General features: G+C 41.9%; 1 protein-coding gene across 7 annotated transcripts; it reads right to left on the bottom strand.

Moving 5' to 3' along the window:
- Nucleotides 1-1,229: 1,229 nt before the first annotated feature.
- LOC144457048 (uncharacterized) lies at nt 1,230-26,486 on the bottom strand. Of its 7 annotated transcripts, none has more exons than XR_013486361.1 (5): nt 17,376-17,489; nt 14,638-14,755; nt 13,828-13,881; nt 2,678-4,790; nt 1,230-1,599 (listed from the first exon to the last, which is right to left on the bottom strand). XR_013486361.1 is itself a non-coding variant. In XM_078153818.1 (5 exons), exons 4-5 carry the CDS (start codon nt 12,725-12,727, stop codon nt 3,205-3,207), a joined length of 1,620 nt encoding a protein of 539 aa, XP_078009944.1. In that variant the 5' UTR covers nt 12,728-12,881; nt 13,828-13,881; nt 14,638-14,755; nt 17,376-17,491; the 3' UTR covers nt 1,230-3,204. The 7 variants fall into 7 exon arrangements, 6 of the variants coding, with proteins under 6 accessions (XP_078009944.1, XP_078009943.1, XP_078009942.1 ...); XM_078153818.1 differs by adding an exon at nt 12,694-12,881 and having other exon boundaries at nt 1,230-4,790; nt 17,376-17,491; XM_078153817.1 differs by having other exon boundaries at nt 3,201-4,790; nt 17,376-17,491.

Here is a 26,486-nt window from a genome sequence, read left to right as displayed (position 1 = left end):
AATAGCATCCACTCCCCAGAGTCGTTGTGAAGATAAAATATCTGTAAAGCAATTTGCAAACTTAAAACACTACATAAATGCTAGCAATAATTACCCCCGAGTTGCAAAGAGTAAGGAGCTTCATAAGCCTGACCGAACTACACACACACAGGTATTTGTCTGGACCCGTAATATTGCTGATGTGGCAAAATCTTAGGATGGAATCTCCCTCCACCAACATAGATAAGCTACTCAACGATCCAGCCAAACTAGGCTACTTGCAGTTACGTGTACTTCCCATCTCTTTACACAGAGGCTGTCCCTCGTAGCAACTGCACTCCCTGCTCAGCCCCCCCTCTTGGACCCCCTAGATCCATTCACTGCTTAGCTAAATTCCTCCTCTTCAAAGAAGTCCTTCCTAACTTCCTCAATTAATGCTACCCTTCATTCCAAAATTAGTTTGTACATATTTTGTATTCACTTACATGTATACATGTTGTTTTGCCCAAGTGGAATGTAAGCTCCTTGGGGCATCAAAAAAGAAAAAAACCCAGAAGAGGAAGACTCACATACTTCTCTTAAAAAAGCTCCTCTCTATACTGGTTTGAAATTCCTGGCTGGCAAGTGAAGCCAGCATAATGAGGAGTGCTTCCTATTGTTTCAGTCAACTTTTATAACCATAGTCAAGAGATACTGTAGCCATGGCCAACTTTGTTTCACAATTGAGAATGTGAGGGGGCAGCTAGGTGGCACAGCACCAGCCCTGGAGTCAGGAGGAACTGAATTCAAATGCAGCCTCAGACACTTCACACTTAATAGCTGTGTGACCCTGGGCAAGCCACTTAACCCCATTGCCTAGTTTAAAAAAAAACGTGACAAACAGCAGAAAACAGACCCAAAGAATAAAAGTAACAAAACTGTGTATCTCTTGCTATCCTTCCAGATGGGTCGTCAGGAACAGACAACCAACATTAAGAATAACATGAGTATAGTTTTTGTGGGGAACTAGGTGGCCTTCCAATGGTGTAGCAAACTTTAGTTTGCCTAGCAATCAGCATACAGCAGAACCAAAAATTCTGTTGCCTAAGAAATGCAGGATCTAAGAAATGGTATGAAAAAGAAATCTAATTCAGGAGAGCTCATAAAACCTGAAAATCAAACACTTCCCTCCTCGTGCTAAGAGACTCAGAAGACGGGGGCCATCCCTCATTCTTTCCCACCTGCCCTGGGGGAGAAAAAAAAGGCCCCAATTCAAGCAAACATTTATTACACATACATACAGCATACAGAGAAAACCTGTGCTCAGTACCAAGCACTGGAGCAGTCACCAAGAATATGGAATAAGCCTCCCTATTACTTGGATTTAATATCAGGTGATATGAATTTGAAAGTGTGTGTGTGTGGTGGGGGGGGGGTTCCTCTAACATCTTGACCAACGTCCTTCACAAAGGCCAGATGTCCCTGCAGCCTAAGGTTGGCCCTTGGTATGGCAGCTTCCTGGAACACAATAGCTTCCTTGCCCCTGCAGCAGGTTTTCTTGTCCGAATCCTTTCCATTGACTTCACCAAGATGATTCTCCCTAGTTCCTGCTTTTTGCTCCCTCATTCTTAAGTGGGGAACCTAAATGCAAGGATATTTCAATGAGTGTTTGTTTACAGTGGACAGAGAAGATTGAGAAAGAATTCTTTATCACTGGGTAACTGAGTTTGTCCATCCCTACCCCATCCACTCTTTTCCCTCTGCATCCTGTATTTACTAACACAGCCTGCCTTCTTGGGGATGCTGGTGAATTGTCCCTTTTCTTCTTTCCCCCCAGACTGGGAATTCCCTGAGCCACACCTGGTCAGCATGGTACAGGGATAAAAAAGAATACCTGAACTCAAATTCCACCTCTCATGACAATTACTACCTGTGTGATCTTGGGCAGGTCACTTATTTCTCTGAGCCTCAGTTTCCTCATCTCTAAAATAAGAGGGTTGAATAAGGCTTCTTAAGTCCCTTCTAGTTCCAACTCTATGATCCTATGAAGTTACTTCTCCCTTCCCTCTCTGGTAATCTAGCAAGTGGGCTTTCTCCAGAAATGCTAGAAGGGGCTTAAGTCACTAGCAAAACAAATCCCAAACCAATTATGAGGCAGCATGGTATAGTGAATAGAATGCTGGAGTTGGAATGAGAAAAATCTGGGTTCAAGTCATGACTATGACAATTACTAACTCTGTAGTTAATAGGCAAGTCATTTAGATTGTAAATTCCTTGAAGGCAGGGACTATCTTTTGCCTCAAGCACTTAAAAATGTTTATTGAATGAATGAAAACCTCTATAAGCTCCAGTTTCTTCATCTGTAAAATGAGGGTTGGATCAGATGGCCTTGAAGGTCCCCTTCCATCTCCATATCTATGATTCTATAAAAATATGAGCTCAACAACTATTCCTGTATCAATGGGCATCCTATGTATGCTAAATAGCATTAAAAACAACAGGAATTATGCCAGAGCTAAGTGGAGAAGACTGATGGTAGATATCAAATGAACATTATTAAGTATCTAATGAATGCAAAACACAATATTAATATAAGTTTAAAGTACAATTGAGATTAAAAAAATCTCACATGATTTAGTTAGAAGGCAAATAAAAACCAATATACGGAATCACAGAATATCAAACACAGAAACAAATGAGGCCAATACCCTCAATTTACCAAGAAAATGAGGCTCCAGAGGAAAAACTATTTGCTTCATGTCAAACAGTTAGTAGAATCAAGGCTGGGGCTAAAGTCCAGGTCTCCTGATTTTTAGCCCATACTCTTTCCAGTGCATAAACTAAGTAGAAAATAATATACCACAACATTAATATAGAAATACAAAACGGCCTATCATGGATTTATGATTAGAGTTGGAAGTGGGAGGCTTCCTGGAGAGGGGATTTTCAAAAAGATCTTGAAAGTGGTGAAGGGCAATGACATAAAAAAACACGAAGATAAGTAAAAATGCACAGAGGTAGGAATTAGCAGACCTTGTGCTAAGAAGTTGAAGTAGATTGGCTTGAATCAAGTGGACAAGTGGGGGATGTTGATCCACAGCTGGACCTGTACTTAGTACTCAAAGACCTACCCCCTTTTGTCTTACTGCGCCCTCCTCAAAAAAAAAACCCTATAACTAAGTTGACTAGCCTTTACTATGTTAAATATCTATGCTGTGTTCTTCCTTTTCCATTATATCTACCAGCTTATGATCTGGTATGAATTCTCTGGTGTTTCCTCAAGTTTGAGCTCCACGTGAAGGTTTTCCCACATTCATTACATCCATATATTTTCTCCCCAGTATGAATTATTTGATGTTGAATGAGAGTTGAGCTCCGACTAAAAGCTTTTCCACATTCATTGCATTCATATGGTCTCTGTCCCGTATGAACTCTTTGATGTTGAATAAGGCTTGAGCTATGAATGAAAGCCTTCCCACAGGCATTACACTCATGGGGTTTTTCTCCGGTATGAATTCGCTGATGTAAAATAAGATGAGAACTCTGACTAAAGACTTTTCCACATTCAAGACACTCATAGGGTTTCTCTCCAGTATGAATTCTCTGATGTAGGATAAGATGTGAGCTCCAACTGAAGGCTTTCCCACATTCATTACATTCATGAAGTTTCTCTCCACCATTAACTCGATGTTTTAAAAGGCCTGAACTGTCTAAGACATTCCCATTTTCATTATACTGATGAGCTGTCTCCCCAGTGTGAATTCTCAGGTGTTCATTTAGGTGTGAACTACGGTTAAATCCTTTCCCACATTTATTACATCTATAGGGTTTCGCTCCAGTATGAATTAATTGATGTTGAAAAAAGTTTGAACTCTGACTGAAGGATTTCTCACATATATTACATTTATATGGTTTCTCTCCAGTATGAATTCTTTGATGTTCTCTAAGGTGTGAACTTCGACTGAAGGCTTTCCCACAAATATGACATTTATGAGGTTTCTCACCAGTATGAGTTCTCTGGTGTAGAATAAGATGTGAACTCTGACTGAAAGCTTTACCACATTCATTACATTTGTAGGGCTTCTCCCCGGTGTGAACTCTTTGATGTTTAATAAGGGTTGAGCTCCTACTGAAGGCTTTGCCACATTCTCTACATTTATGGGGTTTCTCTCCAGTATGGATTCGTTGATGTAATGTAAGCTGTGAGCTCTGACTAAAAGCTCTGCCACATTCTTTACATCCATAGGGTTTTTCTCCAGTATGAATTCTCTGATGTAACATAAGTTGTGAACGCCGACGGAAATCTTTCCCACATTCATTACATTTGTAAGGTTTCTCTCCTGTATGAATTTTCTGATGCTCAATAAGGTGAGAGTTGAACCCAAAAGTTTTTCCACATTCACTGCATTCAAAAGGTTTCTCTCCAGTATGAATTCTCCGATGGAGAATAAAGTCTGAATTGTATTTGAAGCTTTTGCCACAAGTATCACATTTATGGGACCTTTCTTCTGCAAGCTCTCTTTGCTGTGCAAAAAAATTGGAGTTCAGCCTAAAGTTTCTCCTAAATTCATTATATTCTTGTGCCCTCTTTTCTCTGAGTTTTTTTGGGTGAGGGGTGCTCACTTTCCTGAAATGTTTCTCTTGGAAAGGACATTTTCTTAAGCTATTCCCTGAGGAACTTTCCTTCTGTCTCTCCGAACTGCCTTCTGAGTCACAGCTTTCTCTAAATGAAAGACCTTGGGAACTTTCCAACGTCCTCCCCTCTGATTCTATTTCTTTGGAAATCTCCTGATTACGAGCGGATAGCCTTTTCTCAGTTCTGATCTTAGGACCTGAAAAAAATAAACAGATAATGTAAATTTCTCCTGCTGTCTTATAGAAATGAAGAAGTACTTGGCACATAGTAGGTTCCTAAGCATCTATTCCTAAGCTAATAAAGAAATAAGATCATAAAATTGAAACTAATATCTAAGATAACTTTTGAAAATATAACTTTTGATAGCTTATAAACAAGGGAACAAAATGGGAAGTTGACGTAACGCAGGGAATCTTAACCTGTGGTCCACAGATTCCTGCCCTTCACCTCATGGGATCCATGGATAAATTTCAGGAAATCTATAAACTTAGATAGGAAAAAAATTTACATCTTTATTTCAACAAAACTAGCTTCCTTTAATAATCCTACATACTTCAATATATGCATTTTAAATGTTATTCTGAGAATAGTCTATAGGCTTCATCTGACCACTGAAGTTGTCCATAATACATACAAGGTTAAGAACCCTAGCACAGTATGAAGAATACTGAATTTAGGGGCAGAAAGCATTGGTTCAAATTTTGGTGATGCTCTTTATTGGCTACATAAACTTTAGCAAGTCGCATGCTAACTCTATATCTTAGGGTCTTCATCTGAAGTCATTTGTAAGATGAGGGAATCTAACTAGATGATCTCAAAGGTCTCTCCCAGCTTGAGAATTTATACTCTGACCATTTGCTTTCATATGATAGAAGTTACTTACTTAATGTCCCTTTAAAAAGTTTTTTCTAAGTACCATTAAAATCCAGGTCTATATGTAGTAGCTGCCACTATCCATTTTAAAGCACATCTTTCAATAGAAAATGGACTGAATTTGAAAACAGACTTTATGTTCCGGTCTTGGTCCTGCTGCTCACTAGCTATGTGACCCTGGACAAGCCACTTCTATGGCCCATAGTTTACTTGCTTATAAAATGAAGGGTTCTGAACTAGATGACCTTTAAGGTTCCTTCCAGTTCTAAATCATACATAAGGTACTATAAAAGTGGCCAAGAGAGAAGGCAGGCAGAGCACTAGGAGAGCCAGCAGAGAAAGGAAGTGGTTTTCATTACTAGCATAGGCCAGGTAGGAATGAACTCAAAAGATGTGGAGTTAGAAGAAAAGAGCTTTCAGAGTATACGGAAACAGAAGTGATATTATTCCACTGTCACTTAAGAGCTTTGGGTTTGTAAGTCTAAGTTTCTGTGGATCAGGTGGCTGCCATTAGGTAATGAAGGATATATGGCCTTAATGTACAAGCCAAATTGCTGAGTTTTTTCTCAGAGGTAGATGACGACGACTCAGAGCATTCAGTGCAGGATTCTGTCAATTGCTTTTTCTATAAAGACAGATAAAAAACTGCTTACAAAATTTTTGTTGTTGTTGCTCAGTCATTTTTCAGTTTTGTCCCACTCTCTGTGACCCATTTGGGTTTTTTTGGGCAAGATACTGGAATGGTTTGCCATTTCCTTCCCCAGATCAATTTACAGATGAGGAAACTGAGGCAAACTGGGTTTGCCTAGGGTCATACAGCTAGTAAAGCGTCTGAGGCCAGATCTGAATTCAGGAAAAGGAGTATTTCTGACTACAGGCCTGCCACTCTATCCACTGCATCACCTAGCTGCCCTTACAAAAGTAACACTAACCATAAGTGCAGGGCATAAATAAACATATAATACAAATCACACTTAAAAGAATTATAAATATCTAAATACAACCTGATGATACTTCTTAAATTTAACTTCAATTTTTAATAATCACTATAATCTAAATTTGACCTTCCTTCTGTGTCAGCAGATTCTTAATTGTCTCTGTCTTTGAGGTTAAAATCCTTTAATGTGTTTTTTCTTGCTGCTAGACTTAACTGCTATATATAACTCTACCCTGGCTTGCCCTAGGACTTAACAATCCCAGGACCTTGAAGACTGAGGAAAACACTTTTTGCTTTAAGCTGCATCCAGCTTATAAATGTCATTTATCAAAGAGAAAACAATATCATTTCTTCCCATCAAAGGATTTTTTAAAATTATCTCCCCTGCTCTAGCTAACTTACCCCTGTTCCTTTAAAAAAAAAAAGTAATTTTACACAGAAAACAGATTTATTGACACCTGAATTCTTTGTCAGCAATGTCACTTCCCTTCTCAAAAATCTTCAGTCTGATCTCAATGTCTATGGGATAAAATACAAACTTCTCAGTCTAGCATTTAAGGCTCTCCAAGTCCGGTTACGTTCCTAGACTTGTTTCGTTCTACTCCCCGCACATGACATCCAACCCCCCCACCACACACACACACTCCCACCCTCTCCCAATAATGAAGAAAATAACACCTTAAAAAACAGAATAGGACAAATCAGGGGTGGGGACCCTGCAGCCTCGAGGCTACATGTGGCGTTCTAGGTCCTTGGGTGCAGCCTTTTGACTAAGTTCAAGTTTTACAGAACACATCCTTTTATTAAGAGGATTTGTTCTGTGAAATTTGAATTCAGTCAAAGGGCCACACTTGAGGGCCTAGAGGGCCACATAGGGCCTTGAGGCCACAGGTACTCCACCCCAGGCCAAATGGTAAAAGAGACACAAAAACCCACTGAAGAGAACTCCTTCAAAAAAAGAATTATCAAAATGGAAAAAAGATGTACAAAAATTCACTGAAAAGAACTCCTTAAAAAGTAGAATTGGCCAAATGGAAAAAGAAATAAACAAAAATTAGAATTAAGCAAGAAGCAGCTACTGACTCTGTGAGACATCAAGAAATAATCAAACAAAATCAAAAGAATGAAAAAACAGAAGAAAATGTGAAATATCTCACTGTGAAAATAACTGACCTGGAACACAGATAGAGGAGAGGTAATTTAAGAATGATTGGACTACCTGAAATCCATGCTCAAAAAAAAAAAAAGAGCCTAGATATCATCTTTCAAAAAATTATCAAGGAAAACCATCTCGACATTCTAGAACCACAGGGTAAAATAGAAATTCAAAGACTACACTAATCACTTCCTGAAAAAGATCTTAAAATGGAAACTCCCAGGAATATTATAGCCAAATTACAGAGCTCCCAGGTCAAGAAGAAAATGCTGCAAGCAGCCAGAATGAAACAATTCAAATATCATGGAGCCACAGTCAGATAACACAAGATTTAGCAGTTTCTACATCAAAGGATCAGAGGGCTTGGAATATGATATTCCACAGGGCAAAGAAGTTAGGATTACAACTAGAAATCACCTGCCCAGCAAAAGTGAGTATAATACTTCAGAGGAAAAAAATGGATATTCAATGATATAGAGGACTTTCAAGCATTCTTGATGAAAAGATCAGAACTGAATAGAAAATCTGACTTTCCAAGACTCGAGAGAAGTATAAAAAGGTAAACAAGAAAGATAAATCATAAGGGATTCAATAAGGCTAAACTGTTTACATTCCTATAAGGGAAGATGATACTTGTAACTCCTAAAAACTTTCTCAATATTAGGGGAAGGACCAGGAGTATGCACAGACAGAAGATAGGTGTGAGCTGATTAAGATGGAATGATACATAAAAAAATAAAATTAAGGGGTGAGAAAGAGGAAGGCACTAAGAGAAGGGAAAAGGGAGAGGAAGAACAGGTGCTAAATTATCTCACATAAAAGAGGAGCAAAAGAGCTTTTACAGTGGAAGGGATGGGCAACATGAAGGGGGGAGCACATGACCATTACTCTCATCAGAACTGTCTCAAAAAAGGAGTAATATATATATACAGCTGAGCCTAGAAATATATCTTACTCTACAAGAAAGTAGGAGAAAAGGATAAGAGTAGGGTGGGGCTGATAGAAGGGAGGGCAGATTGGGGGAGGCAGTAATCAGAAGCAAAACGCTTCTGGGGATGGACAGAGTGAAAGGAGAGAGAAAGTCCAATAAACAGTGGGAGACAATATTATGGAAGAAAATATAGTTAGTAATCATAACTATGAAAAAATTTTTATAGCAAGTTTCTCTGATAAAGGCCTCATTTCTCAAATATAAAAAGAACTGAGTAAAATTTATAAAAATAAAAGCCATTCCCTAACTGATAAATGGTCAAAGGATAGGAGCAATTTAGAACTATGCCCAAAGAACTATAAAGGCATGCATACCCATTGACCAAGCAATACCACTACTAAGGTCTACATCCCAAAAAGATAAAAAACAAAAAGGAAAAGGACCTATATATGCAAAAATATTTAACATAAGATGTTCTCTATTCCTGGAATACATGTACTCTGTAGCTCTACCTCTCAGAATTCTTATGTTCCCTTGTAAGACTCAAAAAGATGGCACCTCCTCCATGAAGCCTTCCTTGATCCCTCCCATATCCAAATTGGTGGTCTCTCCCACTTCAATCTTCCTTATACCATACATATTTATATACATTTTGTATCTGTCCTCCAGCAGAATGTAAGCACACTGAAGGCAGTGACCATTTCATCAGGCACGGTGCCTGGCACATAAAAAGTACTTAATGAATGTGTCAGGAGAGACCCTGTTTTCCACAGCAAAGGCCCAATAAGCAAGCTGTACCCTGGGCTTGACATAACAACAATCCTTTGAGCTTCACCTGGATGAATTTTGGGGCAATAAAATCACAGAACTGATGGTCCCTGAGCTCAGGCAAGCACCAACAGGCCCAGACATGAAGCCCTGCTACGAGCAGACCTCACTGTTACTGTTATGCTCCACTACACTGTCTGACTTTATCTAGCCACAAATATAGAAATCCAGGTTCAGCCCCACGGCCTCAGGCCCCCTACTGGGGGGGGGGGTGGCTGGGGTGCCCTGGCACATGTATCTAGTTTCCCGCCTTGCTTGAAAGCCATTTCCCTCACTATAGGAAAATAAACTTCTGTCTTTGTCTCCACACAGCTGTTCTTGCCTGCTCTGTTCTGTTCCTGCCTTCACAGGACAAGAGGTTCAGCCCAAGAGATTTGGCCCCACTGACAAATCTTTGTTGAACTGAATTGAACCTGAGTCTGCTTCTGTTGTAGCCCATCTCTTTTTTACAGTAGCTAATACTTTTTTCTCTTTTTTGAACATTTTAAGCACACAGTTATAACAGTTGTTTCTGTCATTTCAGTCACGTCAGACTCTTCATGACCCCATTTGGGGTTTTCTTGGCAAAGATACTGGAGTAGTTTGCCATCTCCTTCTCAGCTCATTTTACAGATAAGGAAACTGAGGCAATGTTAAGTGACTTGCTCAGGGTCACACAGCTAATGAGTGTCTGAGGCTAGATTTGAACTCAGGTCTTTCTGACTCCAGGCCTGGATCTCTATCCACTATACCACCCAGCTGCCCTTATTTAGAAGAGCATATTTCTGTAAACAAAATCATGCATGGTTATCTTCAGAAGTAGTACGGAAAGGGAGGGGAGTCCTATTGATTCTTCCTCTGCAACATCTCTCAAATTCACCCAATCCCATCTGCTCCACTTCCAATGCTATCACACTCATCAGGAACATAGCAAAAGCCTCCTAAAATACATCCTCGTTTCTAGGCTCTTCTCTAATCCATCCTACACACAGTTACTGGATTAATTTTCCAAAAGCACAGTTCCATTAAAATACTTTGATACCTGGGTACAAAAAGGCTTTCCCAACAGAGGTCTTGCCAAACTCTAAAAGCTTCAAGCTAAAGCCTGTCAATGCCTAAAGACGAACACTCTTAAGTATGAGGGGCTCAGGCCAGAAGCTGAACCAACAGGTGCTGATTTGGTTAGCCGGGGCAACTAATCAATATTATCTACTAAACTGTGGAGGAGCTGTGATCTGCTATTGTGGAAGAAGCATTCAGAGCAATAAAATCACTGACCTTTTGAAATCTGTTGCTTGATGATTTCCTTGGCTTACACGGAATCAATTTTCATCTCTGTGCAGATGATTCTCAAATCTACTTACCCAGCCCTAACCCCTCTGCTAATCTGCAAGTCTCAAATCTCCAACAACCTACTGGACATTTCAAACTGGATGAACTGAACTCTTCTCTTTCCTGCCAAAACTTTTCCCCTTTGAAACCTTCCTATTACCATTAAGGGCACTACCACCCTCTCAGTCTCCCGAGCTAGCAACCTCAACTCCCCACTCTCACCATCCCCCATATTCAATCTGTTGCCAAGGCCTGTTGTTACTACCTTCATTATACCTCTAGTACACACTCCCATCTCTCCTCTGACACTGCCACCACCCAGGTGCAGGCCCTCATTACCTCACACTTAAACTTTTGCAACTGCCAGGCAAGTGTAGTAGTGAACAGAGAATAATGAACCTGAAGTGAGTAAGATGTGTTCAAATCCAGCTAGCTCTGTGACTCTGGGTAAGTCACTTAACCTTTGTCTGCCTCAACCCCTTATCTCTAAAATAGGATTAATAACCACACCTACCTTGAAGGGACGTTTTGTGAAGATCAAATGAGATAATACTTTTAAAGGATTTGAAACTCTTAAAGCACTATATAAATGCTAATTATAGCCTTTTGGCTGTTCTCCCGGCCTCAATTCTCTCCCCACTCAGCCACCAACTTGCTCTTCCTAACGTAAAGGTCTAACCGTGTCAATGCCCTACTCAATAACCTCTAATGCTCCCTGTCACCTCTAGGATCAAATAGAAGACCCTCTGTTCTGAACCCAAAGGTCCTGAATGGAGAGTAGGAATACATCTTGCTTCTCACTTCCACTTCCAGACTCTTCCTTTACCCTGATTATTCAGCAACCTCTCCTCTTTTGAAATCCCCTCAATCAATATTTTCTACCCAATCTGAATCACAGTAACCTGCTGCATATTGACCCCCAGGTCACTTTCTCCCTTTCTCAAGGAGTTCAACACCTGACACCATCTTCTCTCCTCTCCATCTCATATAAGGGAACTTCAGGTGTACACAGAAGCTCCCTCTAACTCCCTAACTTCTCAATTCTTCAGCCTCCTTAGATTCTATGGCCTGCTGTTTCACTCCATCTCAACCATATGTTGTGGTAGTCACACAGTGAATCATACCAATTCCACTTCCTCAATTAGCAATTCTGACATTACTCTCTCTGACCATAACCCTTGTATTTCATCTCTCCCTATGCTTCATTCCTCCTAAACCTATTCCACCATTCATATTTTTTCTAGGCAGGTACTCCTGCTCTAACTTTACTTTCCTCCCTCTCCAACTTCAACTCTATTGTTAGACATTTCAGCATCATACTGTCCTGTTTTCAAATCCTTCACCCCATCATCCTATCACCTATCTTCTCTTGCCAAATTTCAGTCTTAGAGTACTCCCTCCATCTACCTTTTCCAATCCACTCATGGGCTGCTGAACACAGCTAAAGGAAGCTCACTGGAGGTATATGCCAACTGGAGGTGTATTATAAATTCATACTATCCAACCTCAACTGGGCCCTTGTCATAGCAAGGCAGTCCTTTTATTCCTCCCTAATTTGATTCCCTATCTCACTCTCCACAGAAGCTATCCTCACCTTTCTTCCCTCCTCATACTTTCCACATCCCTGCCCCTCCCTTTCCCTCTTCTCCCACTCTCCCCTTGACACCATCACCTGCTCTCTTCTTTCCACCAGTCTCTGACAAAGATACAGTTCTCCTTGACAAGGCCACCCCCTCTACACGTGCACTTAATCCCAATACGCTCTGTCTTTTTGAGGAGACTGCAACCTCAATCATTCCCTCTCCCTGGAATCCTCAACCTCTCCCTATTGACTGGTTCCTTCCCTATGTCCTCTAAAAGAGCCTAAGTGCCCCTCTACTATTAAAAATTGTCACTTAACACTACCATTCCCTCAAGCTATCACCCTTTTCTCAATCAAATTCCCGAAAAAGATACATGGATATATGTAGACATAGCTATGTCTATACTTAACTCCACTTTCTTTCTGGCTTCTGACCTCATCATTCAACCAAAACTGCTCCAAAGTTGCAACTGTCTCTTACCTGACAAATCTGATGTTCTTTTCTTAGTCTTCATCCTTCTCAATCTTTCTGTGGCATTTAACACAGCTGGTCAACCTCTCCTCCAGGACCTCTCTCCTTTCTGGATCTTAGTGAAATGATTCTCCACTGATTCTCCTATTGATCTGACCGGTCCTTCTCCGCCTCCTTTGCTGGCTCATCATTCAGATCTGGAGAAATTCCCCAAAGTTCTGTCCCTAGACCCTCTCTGTAGGATAAACGATCCACTCCTCTGTCTGGCTTTTAAAGTATTTCACATCCTGCCCCCCCCTTCTTTCCAGCCTTACTGGACATTACTCCCCCCTCACAAGTTAAGATACTACCAAACTAGTCCTCTCTCTGCTCCTTACAGGTCACACTCTATATTCTTTCTCCATGTCTTTGCATTAGCTGCCCCAATGCCTGGAAAGCATTCCCTCCTCACGCCCACCTCACCTAATCCCTCTCTTCCTTCAAGATGCAGACCAAGCACCACCCTCTACATGAAGTCTATCCTGATCCCCTTCAAATGCTAGTAACGTCTTTCCCAAACTTCCTTGTATTAAGCTACTCTGTATTTAATTAATTTTATTCTCTTCATATTTGCTCTATGTATGTGCTTCTTGTCTTACTCAATAGAATATCAGCCCCCCTGCAAGTAGTGACTGATTCTTTGCACCTATGCCTCCAGGACCTAGCACAGTAGCTCAAACACAGCAGGCACTTACAGGGCAGCTGTGATTTGTTGACTGATTGTGGGCAAGGCGTTTCTCTATTCTGAGTTTCAGTTTTCTCATCTCTAACATGGGGAAAGTAATACTTGTACGACCCAATCTCATAGGGCTATTTTAAGGAAAGCCCATTGTAAACCTTCACACCCCATATAAACATGACTCTTCTCTCCCCATCTCTGCCTGACAACACCCTACCTACCCTTCAAGGCCCAGGTAAAATGCCACCTGCTCCATGAAGCTGTCCAGATATCCCAGTAAGAAGTGATCTTTCCCTTGCTGAGTCTCATAGCACTACCAGATGCACCCACACTCTTCTGATTTCGGTTGCACTTATTTGTCCTTTTGCCTTGTCTCCGTGTAAAATGTGCTGTAAACTCTTAAAGGTAGGAACCATCTTACTCACCTTTTTGTCTGCTTCCAGGGCCCAGCATAACAATCTTCAGTAGCTTCCCATGGCCTACAGATCAAAGTTCAAATGTCTTTGTCCAGTATTCAAGGCCCTCCACAAGCCAAAACCACCCTGCCTCCCTAGTTCCTTCAATAAACTCTCATATGACATGAGCACAAGTAATGTGTATAATAGAACTGGAATAAAAAAAAAACCTGGGCTACTTATTAGCTTTATGGCCTTGGACAAACCGGTCTGGGCCTTAGTTTTCTCATAAGTAAAATACGGAGCTTGAACTAAACAATCACTAAGGTCTAGATCCTACGATCTATTTCAGCTAAAATCTAAGGACTCATTCAGAGCCTGAATTTAAGTAACCCCCTTTAAGTACTGTTCATAAAATCATGTTAGGTATTATTAGGTAGTCCCTGCCCCTTCTTCCTCCCTTTCCCCACCTCCCCAACATGAAACTTTAGCCTAGATTTGTATAGCTACACTTCTGGACCCAAGTGAAGGACTGCACAAAGGAACAGGAACACTGTGACGTGTACACTAGATCTGTAGTGAGAGGACCTTGGTTCCAATCCTGGCTTTGCTACTTCTCCGCTGGATGAGTTTACTACAAGTCACTTCACCCATCTAACCTCAATTTTCTCATCATAAAATAAGGATTCAGACTAGATGGCCTCCTAGGTCTTTTCTGGCTCTAAATTCTACAAGCCCATCCCTGAGTGAGCTCAGCAAAGTCCTTCAGAAGTCTCACAGCTATGAATAAAGCAGGCAAGGCCTAGAACCCCAGGAGAACAGATTACATAGAGTCCTTACCTAGGGAGACCATGTTCCCATAATTCTCCAGCATCACATCCCTGTAGAACACCTCTTCATGGAGGTCAGGTTACTCCAACCTGAGCCATACAGCCACAGCCTTGTACCTCGATGACTCCTAAAACAACACGTTCCAGGAGGACAGAGAATGAGGGGAAGAAGACAAAACAAAGGGGAAGGGGATGGAAATATAAAGGACTCTGAACACTTATGTCCTTGTGGAGACAAGGGAACGAAGGTCAGCATTATGTGCACAGGATCAGATTCCCACTTATCCTGCCATAGAGAAGAGAGTTACTGGGACCCCAGCAAATCTTGTCAAAGAATCAATGGTAAATCCACCACTAAAGCCAGGTCCTAACTCCCAGTCCCAGGATTTTTCACTAACTCCATACTAATTTTATTTATTTAATTTCATTTGGAATAGAGCCAAATGCTCACAAACCTAGGAAACTGGGAGATCAGAGGTGATCCAAAAGGCCTTATTCTGAGGGTATGGAATAGTACAATAGAAAACACCCTCTTCTTGGAATCCGTTCTATTCTCAGTTCTGCCAATGACTCCCTGTGTGGACCTTAGGCATGCCACTTCCCATTGATGAGCCTTTTCATTTCCAAAACTTTGGCCAAAATTCCTACCTACCTACCTTTCAGCACTAAGAAGAAGAAAGCACTAAGGAAATATGTTCTATTATCATTATTATATATCTGACATTCATTCAACAAACATTTGAGTGCCCATTATATGCAAGGGGTGGTAGAAAGAGTATCAGACAAGGACTATAATGCAGATAAGTACTGTAGAACTTTGGTGACTGTGGACAAATCACTCATCTCTATGGGCTGTCACTTCTGAAAGGAGAAGGGAGAATGATCTCTAAGATCCCTTTCAGTTCTGGATCCTGCAATGATTTTTTTTTTGTCTAGAACTATGATGTCAGTGATACAAACTGTGTGTAACTTATAGTTTTAGTGACTTGCTTGGGAACTGAGACATCAGGCTTATCAAACTGCTTACATTAATCATTTTATTTTATCTTTACAACCCTAGAGGTAAGCATTATCTTCATTTTACAGATGAGGAAAATGAGCTCTTTAAGATTGCCTCCAAGTGGATAGAGCACCAGCCCTAAAGTCAGGACAACCTGAGTTCAAATCTGGCCTCAGACCAAACACTTCACACTTACTAGCTGTGTGACCCTGGGCAAGTCACTTAACCCCAATTGCCTAAAACAAAAACAAAAAAAAAAAAGAAAAAAGACTGCCTCCAAAAAATACTTAAAGGGGGTTTACTTAAATTCAAGTTCTGAATGAGTCCTCAGATTTTAGCTGAAATATATCGTAGGATCTAGACCTTAGTGATTATTTAGTTCAAGCTCCGTATTTTATTATTGCCTCCCTTGCTGGACTCATTCCATATTAGTCCTCTTCATACATTCTATATTCCAACCACACTGGCCTCTCTATGTACTATTCCCTAACTCAACATCCTATCTCCTACTTTTGCACAAGCTGTTCCCACCCTCATTGCTGGAATGTTTGCCTCACCAGTGTCTCTTAAAATCCTTAGCTTCCTTCAGGGCTCAACTTAGATGGCACCTCCTACTGGAAATCTGATCCTGATCCTCCCAGCTGTTGGTATTCCATCTCTTCTCAAATTTATCTGTTTACCTATTTCCTCTTCCCCAATAGAATGTAAGTCCCTTAAGGTTAATGACTGTTTTTCATTTTGTTTCTGTAGAATCTTGTATATAACAGACTCTAAATGCCTGTTAAATTGAATTAAACGATTTGCCCTTGGTCACACAGCAAATTAAATGTGGAGAGGCAAGATCCCACTCCAAGTCCTAAAAACTTTTCCAACTTCCTGAAGGTAGAATTTATCTGGCAGACCATGCAAATCACTGGGCCTTGTTGAAGGAATGAATGAGTGAAATTCGCAGCCTCTTTCACATAAATATCACCCTCAAGCTGCCTTTTTGGGTGCCCAAAGGCCCTCAGACCTCAAAAGCTCCCATAAACTAACAAGTGCACAGCCTGGTCAGTCACACAAAGGTATTGTGAACTACAGGTCCTCACAAGTCCCCTTTACAACCACCTCAGAGGTGCCAGTACAGTCTTCAGTGGGAGACCTCCAGTGGTGGAAAACTCACTGCTATGCAGAAGATTATCTCCCTGGAGGTGGGAGTCGGGAAGGACCTGAGTTTGAATCCTGCCTCAGAGCCGCAGTATATGTATGTGTGACCCTGGGAAAATCACCACCTCTCTTAAACGTTTAGTCTCCTCATCTGTAAAATGGGGATAATAACAACACCTACTTCATAGAAGACAGATAACACGTGTGAAGCATCCTGCAAACCTCAAAGCGCTAAATAAGTGCTTACAGTCATCATTATCATCATTACTACACCACCGCCCCCCCGGGGCTCATCCCACCTGCAGCCAGCCCTAATCGCGGGGATGACGTTTCTGCCTTTCTCTGTATCCCCAGCGTCCAGCTCGGAGCTTCGCACACAGTAGGCGCCTCACAAACGCCTGGAAGCCGAGGTCGGGCCCGCACCCACCTACCCGGCCGCATCTCCCCCCGTCTGCGCCCGCTCTTCCGGGAAGCTCTGGGGACCTGGGGGAGGGGCGGGGCGCGAGAGCTAGGCCTCTACGTTCCGGGTGCGGCCGGCAAAGAATGGGGGCGGGGGAGACGGGAACCGCGGACACCCCCCCCCCAACCCCGACCACACTCACCGGCCGCCGCGGGGTCCTCGGGAAAGGCCACCGGCAGCGGCCACGACCAACGATGACCGGAAGCGACCCGGGAAGCCACCGGCCGGCCGAGCAGGGCTTCCTGGGAAGCTCTAGGCTTGTGGGAGGACTGCCCATCTCGGTGGTTCAGCGCGTCCGGGGAGACAGCCCCGCCCCCTAAGGGGCGAGTGGGTGGGGAAAGAGGAGTCGAGGGCCCGCTCCTCTCACCGCCTCACTTGTCCCTTCTCCATAGCAACTGAACCTTTGCCCTTCGATTTAATTTAATAAACATTAAGTGGTTATTAGTGTCATCTTGTTCTTGTTCTATCGTGTCCCACTCTTCGTGACCCCATTTGGGGTTTTCTTGGCAAAGATACTGGAGTGGTTTGCCATTTCCTTCTCCAGCTCATTTGTACGGAAACTGAGGTAAGCAGGATTAAGTGACTTGCCCAGGGTCCCACAGCTAGTAAGTGTCTGAGGCTGCATTTGAACTCAGATCTTCCTGAGGTCAAATCTGGCCTCACTTATTAGCTGTGGGACCCATGGCAAGTCACTTAACCCTGTCTGCCTCAGTTTCCTCATCTGATAAGTGAACTGGAGAAGAAAATGGCAAACCACTCCAATATCTTGGCCAAGAAAACCCCAAATGGGGTCACGAAGAGTCAGACCTGATGGAAACGACTAAACAACAGTAAGAGCCTTGGGTTTAAAATCCCACGTTCTTTCCCCTATACCACACTGCCTTACAAAGTGCAAGGCATAGTGCTTTGTAGCTTCCCTGGCTTCCTTCAAGTCCCAGCTAAAATCCCACTAGCTACAGGAAGCCTTGTCCAATCCCTCTTAATACTGCTGCCTTCCCTCTGTTGATTATTTGCAATTTATCCCAAGCCTAACTTGTCTGAGTCTAGTTATTTACACGCTGTCTTCCTTGTTAGACAAACTTTGAGCTCCTTGAGGGCAGGGGACTGTCTTTTGCCTTTCTTTGTATCCCCTAGCACTTAGTACAGTGCCTGGCATACAGTAAGCACTTAATAAATGTTGACTGACTGACTGTGCCAAACACTGAGGTGACACACCTTAAGTCTTCCGTCATAGAAGAATCAGTTGAAAGAACCAGAGATGTTTAGCCCGCAGGAGAACAGACTTGGGGAGTGCATGTTAGCTGTCTTCAATTATCTGAAGGGCCGTCTCATGGAGAAGGAATTAGAACTGTTTTCTTAGACTCCAGAGGGCAAAACCAGGAGCAATGAGTGGAAGAAGATTCAAGGAGGGAAATATCAATTTGTTAGGAAAACCTTCCAAACTCAGAGAACTGTCCCAAAGTCAATGGGCTGCCCCAGAAAGCAGCGGTTTCCCCCTCACTGCAGGTATTAAAGACTGGATGACTGCTCGGGGAATTTGTTTTCATGCATGTGTTGAACTAGACAGTCACTGAGGTCCCCTCCAACTCTGTGATTCTGATAGAATAACAAAAACAAAACAGACCAGCACAAGAGGGATACTCAGATAAGGAAATAAAAGGCAATTTCTGGAAAGGGACAATAGCAACAACTGGAGTGAATCAAGGACAGCTGTCTGAGGATAGTTCAGGAGTCTAAAAGCACTGTGGTGAGGAGTGAGTGCATTTCAGGGAAAAGGGACAGCTAGCTAGCCTTTTCAAGCGCATGGAGAAAGCAGATGTCATGTCAATGTAAGAGGGCTGATTGATGGGAGCCTTTGATCAATTTGATAAACCCTCCAACTAACTTGATGGGATTACAGGGCCTCGGCCTTTGTCTGAAAGCACCTCCCATAGGGATGGACGCGTACTCTTGCATTTAGCTAGAAAGACAGAGGGAACTCCTTTCATTGTTCCCAGTCACTGTGGCTGCCCCCAAGATGGTTGGCAATGAGTCAGTGGGGGACAGACTCTTGTTGAAACAGCCATCTTTCCCCCTAGCTGATAAATGGCTCAGCCTTTAACTTTCTCATGTTTTCTCTTTGTTGGACTTTCAGAGTAGTGTGCAGCAAGGCAGGGGAAAGATTTTCTCTGTTTTCTCCCTACATCCAGAAGAAAATGGTGATGGACAAAGGAAGCACATGGCAAGTAGTCTATTGGATGGAAAGGCAGAAGGTAGCCAAGAACTTAAGGTCACCTGGCTCTCGAGCAAAGGTCAGAGATAAAAGTTCCTGAGAATGCTATACGAAAGGGTGGGGAACCTGCCGCCCTGAGGCCACATGTCACCTTCTAGGTCCTGGGGTGCGGCCTTTTGACTGAGTCCAAGTTTTAAAAAACAAATCCTTTTATTAAGGGGATTTATTCTGTGAAATATGGATTCAGTCAAAGGGCCACACTTGAGGACCTAGAAGGTCACATGTGGCCTCAAGGCTGTGGGTTCCCCACCCCTGGCTAGAGTTTCCAAGAGATGGAGAGTTCCTAAGTGTGAAGTCAGACACTGTTCTTCTAGAGGGAGACAACCTCCTTCAGGTTTTATCTACTGAAAAAAAGAAGGACCTTCCACAGAGGAGGTCTTGTAGCTGAAGGACTGAAGTCATGCCATGGCTAGGGAAGGGAAGAGAAGGACGAGGAGGGCGGGATGGAAAGAGACCTGGCCTTCTCAAGTCTGCAATTGCTGTGAGTTGCTTGAATAGTGAATGCCACAAGTAAAATGGGAAGCGTTTGTCTGACAATCTCCCAAAGTGTTGTGAGCAGAACCAAGAGGACTTTGTACACAATAACAGCCACGTTATGCAATGACTAAGATTGTTAAATGGAACCCTTCTCAGCATTACGGGGATCTAAGACATCTCCAGAGGCCTCGGGATGGAAAATGCTGTCCACATCCAAAGAAAGAATTATGGAAGTCAAATCGCTATCACTTATTTTTACCTTCTGTTTGAGTTTTGTTTCATCTTTCTGATGGTTCCTCCTATTGGTTTAAATTTTACTTACAACTTCACTAATGTGAAAACATGTTTAATGGGTATGTAAATGTAAAGCCTATATCAGATGGTGCGCCGTCTTGGGGAGGGTGGGGAGGAGGAAGGGGGAGAAAAATTTTCAACTCAAAAGCATATGGAAGTGATTGTTGATAAATCAAAATAAATTAATTTTAAAAAAAAAGAAAAAGAATTAAAAAAAACCCAACAACAATCTCCCAAAGTGTTTTGACCCTTTTGGTAGTGAGAGAAGTCTAATGAGTTCATGTTTCTGTATTTGTTCATGAGTTCCTTTGACTCTTCTGTGCCTTATGTACATCCTCTAGTAGGTGAAATGAAGACTCCCCTATTTGTACGCTGAGGGCCTGTGCAGGAATTGAGGTATCTGTTACCCACTTTCGGAAAAACTTAGACATGAGCTGTGCCTAAGCTTTAGTTTAGAGATTTCACAGAGTAAAACTCCAGGGTCAGGGCATGAGCCAAAAAGAAACTGCTCTCTGGTGCAAGGAGATAGAGGCTCACAGGCTTGAGAGTCAAGAGTTTCATTTTCAGTAAAAATGATGGAGTTCGGGCAGCTAGGTGGCTCAGTGGATAGACTACCAGCCCTGGAGTCAGGAGGATCTGAGTTCAAAACCAGCCTCACAGGCATTACTAGCTGGGCAAGTCACTTAACCCCAACTGCCTCAAAACAACAACTATGATCATGGGGTTGAATAAGGCTGGACCCTCTGGGAGATGAGGTCAGGGGCCTTCCCGAAGAAAAGGCTGCTAGGCCAGGTCAGGGATGGGGGTAGGAATGGAGGTTGGTGGCACCAAAGGTCAGTTCTATTCATTTGGCATGAGTTTCTCTCTCTTCCCTCCCCCTGCTATGACAGCTTGGCACACTTATACAACGAAACCCCCTTGCAATGCCCACCGGAAGCTTCCTGCTGAGGGTAAGCACTGCACTGTCCAGGACTCAACCCTGAAATAGAGGCTTCCTGGTATAATGGGGAAAGTCCTGGAGTGGGAGTCAGGGTTCCAATCCTAGCTTTGCCATTAACTCATTCTTTGACCTTCAGAAAGGTAATTGCCTCTTGTAGGTAGGCTTCATTTTCCTTTGGTGTGAAAAAGGGAATAGAACTAAATGATCTCAGGGAGAGAGAGAGACTGGCAGACAGACAGACAGACGGGGAGGATCACCAGGTTAGGGAAGAGTCGACGGCTAGGCAGCACAGTGCACGGAGCACTGGGCCTCGAGTCAGGAAGACTGATCTTCCTGAGTTCAAATCTGGACTCAGACACTTACTAGCTATGTGACCCTGGGCAAGTTATTTCACCCTGTTTACCTCAGTTTCCTCATCTGTAAAATAAAGTGGAGAAAGAAATGGCAAACCACTCCAGTATCTTTGCCAAGAAAACTCCAAACGGGGTCACAAAGAGTCAGACATGACTGATGTAACCAAACAATAACAAACAGGGAAGAGTAGGGCAGGGAATGCTGGAGGGATGGGGTGACATAGATGGAAAAGAGGGAGCAGGGAATGGTAGTCATCAAATAAGAGCTTCAGTCTAGGCAGACTAAAGCTCAGAAACATAGGGATTCCATGGGGTAATAATAATAACAACAGCAATAATAATAATAATTAGAACTTATAGACCCCTTTAGGGTTTGCCAAGCACTTTACAAATATTATTTCATTTGATCCTCTCAATAACCCTGAAGGTAGTTGCTATTATTATCCCCACTTTAGAGTTGAGAAAACTGAGGCAGAGGTTAAGTGCCCAGGGTCACACAGCTAGTATCTGAGGCTGGATTTGAACTCAGGTCTTCTTGACTCTAGGTCTAACTCACTATCAACTGTACCATCTAACTGCCTACCAGTAGACTGTCATGCTCTTCACAGTAGCACAAATGAAGTGGATCTGATTATCAGTCCATAAGAGGTGGAAAGTGGCAAGAAAGGGCTGTTGCACACAGGGTAGAAGAGCAAATGCCCAACTGTTAGCCCTGCTTGACGGTCAAGGCAGGGGCTGATGGAGTCTTGGGGCCAGTCTTAAAAAGGCAGTTAAAAAGGATTGAGACTTGGGTCTTTCCATTCCTTTTTGGATCACCAGAAACTTTAATTATTCAGAGACTTCAGTGTAACATGCTTCACAGACATATTGCTTCACCCAGAAGATGTATTTGGAAGAAATAGATCTTTTCTTCCAAAATGGAATTGATAAAAAAAAAAAATAATTAAAAAAAGGAATTGATTTTGCCCTCCCTCCAATAGTAGGAATCGTCACCCTCCTTCTAATCCTGTGCAATTCTTGTCTACGTCCTCCCATAAATCTTCCCAGTGTATTAGAGGCCTCACTCTGGACGTGAACATTCTGTGGGTACTAGTATAGTGCTTCAGCTCTCTACCTTTTATCCTTCACACTCTCTGCAAGACCAACTTAGCTTCTCCCCTCATCATGCCTCCATAAAAGTCCCACTCTGATTTCTTAGATATTTTTTGCAACACTCCTTGCAAACAATCACTATTGGTAACTTTCTGCAACCTACTTTTCCCCACAATATATCTTTATATTCTCCTTTTACACTCTCCACAATTCTGATTCTTCAGAAATAATGGGATATCAGGATTCACTTCCATAGATTATCACCAAAAAATCATAGTTAAAAAAAAAGATGGGATTTGTGTCAAGGAGTAGTTTGGTTTCCCTGAAAGTGCTGTACAATTTCCCAAATGTGATATAACCTAGTCCACTGTCCATATGGCATGACTAAAAAGATACAATATATATATATATACACACACACACACACACACACACACACACACACACTCTGTTTGATTAACTTACTTACTGGGATGCCTGTCCAACTATATATCCAACAATAGTCAACAAGCAACTGCTTACTAAGTGCTGGGAATACAAAGAAAGTGTCTGCCCTCCAGGAGCTTACATTCTGATGCGGGAAGACAAATGGGAGCTGAAAGGCAAGGCAGAGAAAGCAAAAGGCAGCCACACAGAAGCATTATGGTTAAGTCCAGAAAGTCAGAAGTAGAGCTTGGAGAGGAATGAAGGACGGCCAGCCTAGGGCTCTTCTTCAAAACAGAGATTCTGGGAAAGATTCATCAACAACAGAAAGGGACCACAGAAGAAGAGGGAGTGATTTGCTTCTCCACCTCATTTTAAAGAAGAGAAAATTGAAGGGGCAGCTAGGGTGGGGAACAGTCATGGGCTCTTGGCAAGGAGCAAGGTCAGAAGCAACCAGCAACCCAGGAGCAGAACAGAGTCTCAGTTCCAGCTTCCAGACCAGACTGAAGCCTTCAGAGGAATAATCAGGGCAGGAATTCCAGATCAGAGGAATCTATATTGTCACTCTGAACAAACAGAACTTTCCAGCTGACTGATAGTGGTTGAGTCTAGCAGAAATCTACTGGGACTCCAAATGAGGCACTATTGCTTAGACCCAAACTCAGGTCAATAATTTGGAGAACTCAGATTGTGAGGGCAGCAATCAGGGTAGTCATAGCACATCGGGAGCTTTGAAAGTTTCCAGCCTGATCTGTCCTTGAAAGTCTAGAACAACACAACACTCCACACCCCAAGAAAGTAGCAGCAGCAGCAGCTTAGACATTCCCACCAGAAGTACACTGAACCTGGCCCTAACATCAAGTCTGAAGTCATGAAGAAGGCTAGAAGAGTGAGCAAGCCAAAAAGAATATATCCATAAGAAGCTATTATGATGACAGATTTCCAAAGGCAGAAGAAACCAGTAGAAGATAATGACTCTAAAACATCTACAAGCAAAACCTCAAAGAAAAACAAAGACTGAGCACAAGTTCAACTGGAATTCCTGGAAGTGATGAAAAAAGCTTAAAAAAAGTTTTGCCAATGAAGGGAGAAAGCTAGAGGAAAAAATTAGAAAAGAAATTAGAGCTGGGGAAGAAAGAACTGGAGAGGGAATTAATAATTTGTTACAAGAGGTAACAAACTCCCTGAAAACTAGAATAGACTAAATAGAAATTAATGACTCTGAGACAAAAAGAAATACTAAAATCAAAAGACTGAAAAAGTCCCAGATGATAATGTAAAGCATCTTATAGCAAAACAACTGATCTGAAAAACAGATCAAGGACAGATAACTTAAGAATCATCAGATTATGTGAAAATCATGACCAAAAAAAAATCATATTTGAAGAAATCATAAGACTGCCCAGATCTCTTTGAACCAGAGGACAAAATAGAAAAAGAATGTACCAGTCACCTTATAAAGGAAACTCCACAATGAAAATCTTCCAGGAACACCACAGCCAAAATCTAGAATTTCCAGATTAAGTAAAAAATACTGCAAGGAACCAGAAAGAAAAAAATTAAAGTACAAAGGAACCACAAACAGGATCACACATGATTTAGCAGCCACGACTACAAAGAAGGGGAAAGCTTGGAATACAATATTCCAAAAAGCAAAGAACGTATGCTTATAACTAAGAATAACTTACCCAGAAAAGCTGAATATCCACAGGTGGGGAAAATGTATTTTTAATGAAACAGAAGACTTATAAGCTGCATAGAAACTTTGAAGTTTCTACAGGAGTTAAGGGAAACATAAACAAGTGTTTATGTAAACAATGAGTGAGCAATCCAAGGCACTAAACAAAGTTAAACTGTTTGTATTCTAATATGGAGAAATGATATATATACTCTCTGAGCCCTATCAGCAGGCATCATAAAGGGAGGCCTGTGAGTGCTGATCTTAAAAAGAAAGAAAGGTGAGGGAAGAAGAATCCAATGAGAAGGTAAAAGGGAGAAGGCTGGGGGAATTCTCTCTCATAACTAAGGCGTGCGGGTGGAAGTGTATACAAAGAAAGAGGAAGGAGTGCAGGGGTAGGGGGTGACATTTGAACCTCACCTCATCTGAACTGATCAAAGTGAAGAATATACACATACGCATACAAAAAGTTGGGTATAAAACATCTCACTAAACAGGAAACAGGAGGGAAAAGAGAGAAGGGAGGGGAGAGAATAAGAGGGAGAGTAAACTAAGGAAAGGATTAGTCCTAAGCAAAACAAACTCTAAGGATATACAAAAATAGGTACAGCACATCTTTTTTACAGCGGCAAAGAACTGGAAAATAAGGAAGTGTCCATCACTTGGAAAACGGCTGAGCAAGCTATGGTAAATATCTACATATATCTATATCTATATACACACATACATATTTTTATGTGTATGTATACATATATGTACATATATAATTATTATATAATTTATTATGTTATTGTAAGAGATGATGAAGGAGATGGTTTCGGAGAAACCTGGGAAGACTTGCATGAAATGATGTAAAGTGAAGTTGAGCAGAACCAGGAAAACAATTTACACAATGACAACAATATTGTAAAGACAAATAATTTTGAAAGATTTAAGAACTCTGATGATAACAATGAACAACCATAAATCCAGAGGGCTCATGATGAAAGACACTACTTACCTCCTGACACAGTACAGAATGAGACACATTTTTTTTTTTGACATGGCCATTCTGGAAAGCTGTTTTGCTGGACTATACGTGTTTGTGAAAGGGCTTTTGTTTTTCTTTTTCAACTGGGGACAGGGATAGGAGGGAGAGAAGATGGATCTTTTGCTGACTGAAAAAATCTAATTTAAAAAAGAATATTGTATAGTCTTAACATATGCATGAGGGAAGCTGTGGTGGAGGTGAATGCTTAAGGCTTCATTTCGCTCTACCAAGTCAAACACTTTTTCACAATCACACATGATATACACAACAGTACAATGTATGGTCTTTGCCATTCCATCAATTGTGTAACTATGAATGTGTGATCTCCTGTAGAATATGGTTTTTTAAGGTCTTTTGCTCTTCTCACATTTTCACTGAGAGGCTCAGTATGAGCATAGATCATTCTAAAAAATATTATGGTGATGAACAAGTTGGTACAGAGAATGCATTGTGGCCAAAGAGCTGGCCTTGGAGCCAGGAAGACCTGGGTTCAGGTCCTGCTTCGGACATACACTGGCTATGTAATTCTGGAAAATCAAATAACCTCTCAGAACCCCCAGGAAACTTTCTAAGGCTTTAAATGTTACAGATTTTTTTTCTACAGAGAGGAATGGCACCTCTTGGGAAAGGCATACTCACCATCAGGGATGCAATGACTGCTGGTCAAAGTTAGGAGGCCAAACTGAAAGCAAAG

The sequence above is a fragment of the Phascolarctos cinereus genome, unplaced genomic scaffold, assembly GCF_003287225.1.
Source record: "Phascolarctos cinereus isolate Bilbo 61053 unplaced genomic scaffold, phaCin_HiC Scaffold_4;HRSCAF=312, whole genome shotgun sequence".
NCBI lineage: Eukaryota > Metazoa > Chordata > Mammalia > Diprotodontia > Phascolarctidae > Phascolarctos > Phascolarctos cinereus.
This window is presented reverse-complemented; position numbering and strand designations above follow the sequence as displayed.